This window comes from Pygoscelis adeliae, unplaced genomic scaffold (genome assembly GCF_000699105.1).
Source record: "Pygoscelis adeliae isolate BGI_AS28 unplaced genomic scaffold, ASM69910v1 Scaffold71, whole genome shotgun sequence".
NCBI lineage: Eukaryota > Metazoa > Chordata > Aves > Sphenisciformes > Spheniscidae > Pygoscelis > Pygoscelis adeliae.
The window spans coordinates 4,633,202-4,638,192 of NW_008824356.1; the positions used below are offsets into that span (position 1 = coordinate 4,633,202).

At 35.8% G+C, this 4,991-nt stretch overlaps 1 protein-coding gene across 2 annotated transcripts in view; it reads left to right on the forward strand.

The window, feature by feature from the left end:
• Positions 1-682: 682 nt before the first annotated feature.
• The window catches only part of CTAGE5 (CTAGE family, member 5), a 26,306-nt gene continuing 21,997 nt past the window's right edge, over positions 683-4,991 (forward strand). The window contains exons 1-6 of one of the 2 annotated variants that reach the window (XM_009319381.1): positions 683-823; positions 2,792-2,813; positions 2,921-3,009; positions 3,394-3,465; positions 4,191-4,301; positions 4,628-4,699. In XM_009319381.1, coding sequence (XP_009317656.1) covers positions 716-823; positions 2,792-2,813; positions 2,921-3,009; positions 3,394-3,465; positions 4,191-4,301; positions 4,628-4,699 — 474 coding nt within the window. In that variant the 5' untranslated portion in view covers positions 683-715. The remainder of the gene's footprint in view (positions 824-2,791; positions 2,814-2,920; positions 3,010-3,393; positions 3,466-4,190; positions 4,302-4,627; positions 4,700-4,991) is intronic. The other variant, XM_009319380.1, reaches the window with a different exon arrangement.

Below are 4,991 nucleotides of genomic sequence, written 5' to 3' on the forward strand. Positions count from 1 at the left end.
CGAAGCGGTGAAACGAAGCGGTGAAACGAACGCTGCCTGATCACACGCACACGCACGCGCCTCTTGGGTCGAGATGGGGGTAGCCTGGCCGTTTTATTAAAGAAATCGAGATTAAGACTTTACTGCACAGTAACACGTTCTTAAACGCAGGTCGCGGGTAGTAAATGTGAGAGCTACATTAAGCGGGTTATATCTTTGAGAAAAGAGTGATACCCATTTACAGATAAGATGTGGGTGTATTTAAGTGTTTAAAATGTGTTAAATCATTGACTGTGTTCAGTGTGTTATTTTAGCATAAAGTTGGTTGAGCAGGTTTTTCTACCAAGCAAATTTTCTACCAGTAAATAATGAAACACTTATGAGTATTGATCCTTCTAACAGTGAAACGTGTAGACAACTTGAAGGAGAATTTACCATAACTGGTAGGTTCAGAAGGAAAAGTTCTCGGAGCTTTATCTAGTCATCATCATATCTTGTTAGGACTTTTCTTGTATTTTTTTTCTTCACTTGGTAAATGTATAATTTAAAAATCAAAGGCTTCTGTTAACCATTTTCTCACAGTTTTGGAAAAAATGGATGTATAAGCCTGTACAAGCCTTAGAAGTAAACTTAAGTCAACATGTAATGTCTATTTCTGTTGAAAATATTAACCTCTTTTCCTTTAGTTGAAGCTTTTTACTTTATTTTTCAGGCTGTGGCTTCACTGCCTGAAGATATGAGACCTGGTCCTGATCTGTATGGTTTCTCGTCGGAAATAGTGATTTGTGCTGGCATTGTTGGAGCCTTTACAATTCTCTTGTTCATGTATAGAAGTTATCAATCAGTAAGTGTTCAAATGACATGCAGATATGTAGAGTGCATTAATGGTTTGAATTGAATGGCACGAATTGAAATTGTTATTCTCTTCAAGATCTATAATGCTTCAGAGGTCTAAATCTGTTGTGATTTGAATTCAGAATCCCTCTAAAACAGAAATGGAGAAGTACTAAGTGTTTGGACGTGTGCTGAGTGACTGTTGTCATTAGAGGAGATGCAATGAAACTCTGTAGTAAGGCTTCCTTTTTCCTTCCCTTTTTAATTCCTATGCCAGACTTTCAAACTCACCCCTGAAATAATTTTCACGGGATACAGAGGTCTTCCTAGGGCGTATGTATTGCTGGCTATAGCCAGACCAGCTCAGGTCTTTCAAGGTAATTGTAAGCAAAAGCAGTCCAGATGGATTCCCATAAAGGGAGGCATTTTAAAACTCTTCAGACAGTGACCTTGATTCTGTTTATTGGAACACTGAACCGATTTTACTGTGTGCTGTTTGTGAGCACTAAGCTGATGACTCTGAGAAATGCGGTACTGAAACCTTTTAACGCACAAATCAGATTATATTTTTGAGGTAAGGGTTGTCTTCTATTGTGAGTGAGTAAGGATCTGAGTAATAACAGCTGCCTACCATACTCTCCCTACTAATGAAATGGGTTCAGTGTCCATAATTCAGTTTATTTCAATTTAACATTTCTCCCCAGTTTTTGCATACTCTTAAATAGGCAGAATGTGATTTGGTGCTAGGTATAATGATGCTCATGTTTGAAGATAGGTTGCATAGCAGTTTAGTTTTTCAGATACGAGCAACTGCATTTTTAAGGTTCTAACATCAACTTAGATCTGGAAAAATGCTACCCTATTCTGTAGCAGCAATTCAGAATGTTTGGAAGGGAATCTGTATTTGTATAAGTTAATGTATCTATAATTTGGGTTATTCCTTCTCTTTTCTAGCAGCATCCCTCTAGGTGGTATGAAAGAGGCGTTTCAGCTGAAATCAGTCAAGCAGCAACTCTAGTGTTGTTTTCCTCCTGCATATGTCACTAAGGCATTAGATATTGCAGAAGTTATTGATAGCTTTCTCAGTCATCTGTAGTTAGGACTGCACTGACTCCTCTTTGAAGAATTAGTGGTTACTTACTCAAAAGTAATGGGGTTTGGTTTTTTGGGGGGGATGATAGGATAAGGTGTGCTTGTGACTTTCTTCCCCTTTTTCTGTTACTTACACTCCTTGGCCATCCCATGGCTTTAAATGAGGAGGAAACAGGGAAAATCTGAGGGACCCATTGTCTGTTAAGCACATGATCCAGGCCCAGCCTTGAGAGGAATGCTGTGTTGTAAAGTTTTTGTGGGTTCAGCCAAGTTCTGCATCTTTTGTCCAGGCCATTTGTGGCAGATTTTGTCCTGCAGTTTGTTAAGAGTTTGATTCTAGGGCACTAGACCCCATGTGGCAGCTGCTGATTTGGTGCTTCCCACTGAGTTGCATCTGGGCAGGATGCCCATCAAGTAGTACCCTTACTGCGGCTCTAACTGTTACGTATTATAACGTGTGGGTTTTTTTCCTTGTAGGAAGTTAAGTCTGAGCTGGCACATGGAGCTGGCGCATGGAGCTTCCCCTCCCTCCCCTTTCCTACTCTTTTGGCTGTGCATGTCCACTACTGCTTTGTGTTGGCCGTCATGGTTATGTGATAACTATACAGAGGTGTGTTATAAAAGTGATCCAGGTGAAAACTAAACTCCTTTCTGTTCTTCTCTCTGTTTAATTAGAGTGAGAGAAGAACAGGGCAAACACACAGCCATTGAGGCAGTACGAGCAGAGGATGCAATTACACATTTTTAACAGTAGCCTGTATTTATATTCCTTTTTTAAGTTCCATGGTTAAACGGATCATGGAACCACAGCTTAAAAGATTAATTTTCAGATGCTATGCAAGAGTAATTGATCAGACATTTTCAGTATTTATTCTTTTTGTTTCAGGTTAGGAGTCGACTTTATGTAGGTAAGCTTATTTTTCATACTATTTCTTTGGAGTGTTACTACTTTTTTTTCCTTTCTTTTTTTTCTAATTATTTGGATGTTGCAACACTTAACTGTGTCTTTTTTTAGGAAAGGAAAAACAGCTTGCAAATAAAATTGCTGAACTAGTTGAAGACAAATGCAAAATTCTTGAAAAACTCAGCCTTTGCAAAAAAGAGGTAATGGTCCTCACTTGTTGCTTTCAGATGTGTCACAGAAACGGTCTCAATTTATCAAGTATTTAAAGTATTTAACTTATCTAAATGTAAGATATTTAAAACCTTTTAAAGGATTCTTCAAATGCTTTTTCCTGTCAGTGCCTTTAAGTGCAATTAAAGTGTTAGCAAGTTCTGCCTTTAACTCTTAATATGAAGTGACTTTAAAAAGCCTTTGTTTTATGCCACTCGGATAATCTCCTAGGGCTAAGGCTTTCCTGATTTCCAGCAAGGTGCATTTGTGAATATTTAGGTGGTGGCTGTGTTTCAGACTAGAGCATCATAAATCAATGCTGTTATTTAAGCAATTCTTTACATACATTCTGACATAAAGTATTTCCTTTTCAGTTTGAAGATTTAGAATTGTCTCTGAAGGATGATAACGTTATGAAAGAATCAACAGACACATCTTTTTTTGAGGTAAAAAGATAAATGGAAATTGTTATTTCTAGAATTTAAGGCACTATTTCAGGAAAATGCTGCCCATATTAAAAAAAAAAACACCAAAAACAACAACAACAAAAAAAAAAAACCCCAAACAAAACTCAAAAAACCTTAACTGTTTTAATTGGGAGCATTGTTATTTTAGTCCTGGGTTAATGAAAATGACATAGAAGCAATGCATTTAAATTAAGAGATGTTTTTGTAACAATTACATTAAAAATGGTCGATGCTAGAGCAAATGGCATATTAGAAAATATTTAATTTTTTTAAAAGTAAATTGTTCCTGTTTCTAGGAGAGAGAGAGTGAGTCGTGCATGAAGTATTTTTACTCAAATATATTTTGTAGGCTACTGGAGCACAGTTGTAAACAAAAATTACCACTGCATTGTTTATATCCCCCAAACTGAGAGTATATTTGTAAAAGAGTTCCAAAAAAGTCAATCAAATGCCTAATGGGCTCTATAAAATTTATGTAACAAAAAAGCAAATAGATTTATTTAATTCTGCACCTCAGATCCTATAGAGCTAATTGTTACAGGTTTTGTTAACGTGCAAGAGTCTCTAGAGTACTTTGAGATTTATCCTTGATATGGTGACATTTGTTAAATGTACTTTGCTGTCATATTTAAAACATACTTGTTGTCTTCATATGTAATTAATGTCAAATGTTTTATGTTAACTGTCAAAACAACTTGATTTAGGACATGCATGAAAAACTGAACAAGTCAAATTTGGAACTCAACGAAGAAATAGAGAATCTAGAAAAAGAACTGGAAGAAGAAAAATCTAAACAACCAGAAAATGATAACTTGGTAAGAATAAATAGAATCCTGTCTTTGTTGCTATTAATTAAAAAAAAAAAGTCCCACAAAAAAATTCTCTATGGAGAAGACAAACTATTCTCTTCAGGTTTTTTGAAACAAAAACTACATTTCCCATTTTGTCTCCCCTCGTACTCTCTGTAGCATATTAGAAAAATGACACCCATAAAGGAAAATACTCAAAAGTAGAAAAGCTGTTTTTACTGGTTTGGCAGTAGAACCTTCTCAGTTTGAAAAATTAAAGTAACTTTATTAATTGCCTAGACCTTTTCAGTCAAATCTGTGGAAGAAGCTGTATGACAAATAATAATTTTCAGGTGGCTGAAATTCAGAAGAGAGTGGAGTCTTTAGAGAATGAAGCAAAATCTATCCAGTCACAAATTGATGAGGTATGTCCAATCTTTATAGTTTCTGTTTTCAAATCTTTGCAATTTCTTTGTTCTCCATGTAGTTACTGTTTTAATTTTTTTTTCTATTAAGGGTGTAGAAATAATATGCTGTGTAAACCAGAAGGCTTTGTAAGGCTTAGTACTTCTGTGTGACTTGATTTAGCAACTTTGAATTTCATATAGTGATTGGCATTTATTGGGAAGTACAGTTACCTGGTCTTTTCTTTGCCTTCTTACTCCACAATGATATTGTGGATGTTGCAAAACTACGATCAACAAAAACTGTTGAAAT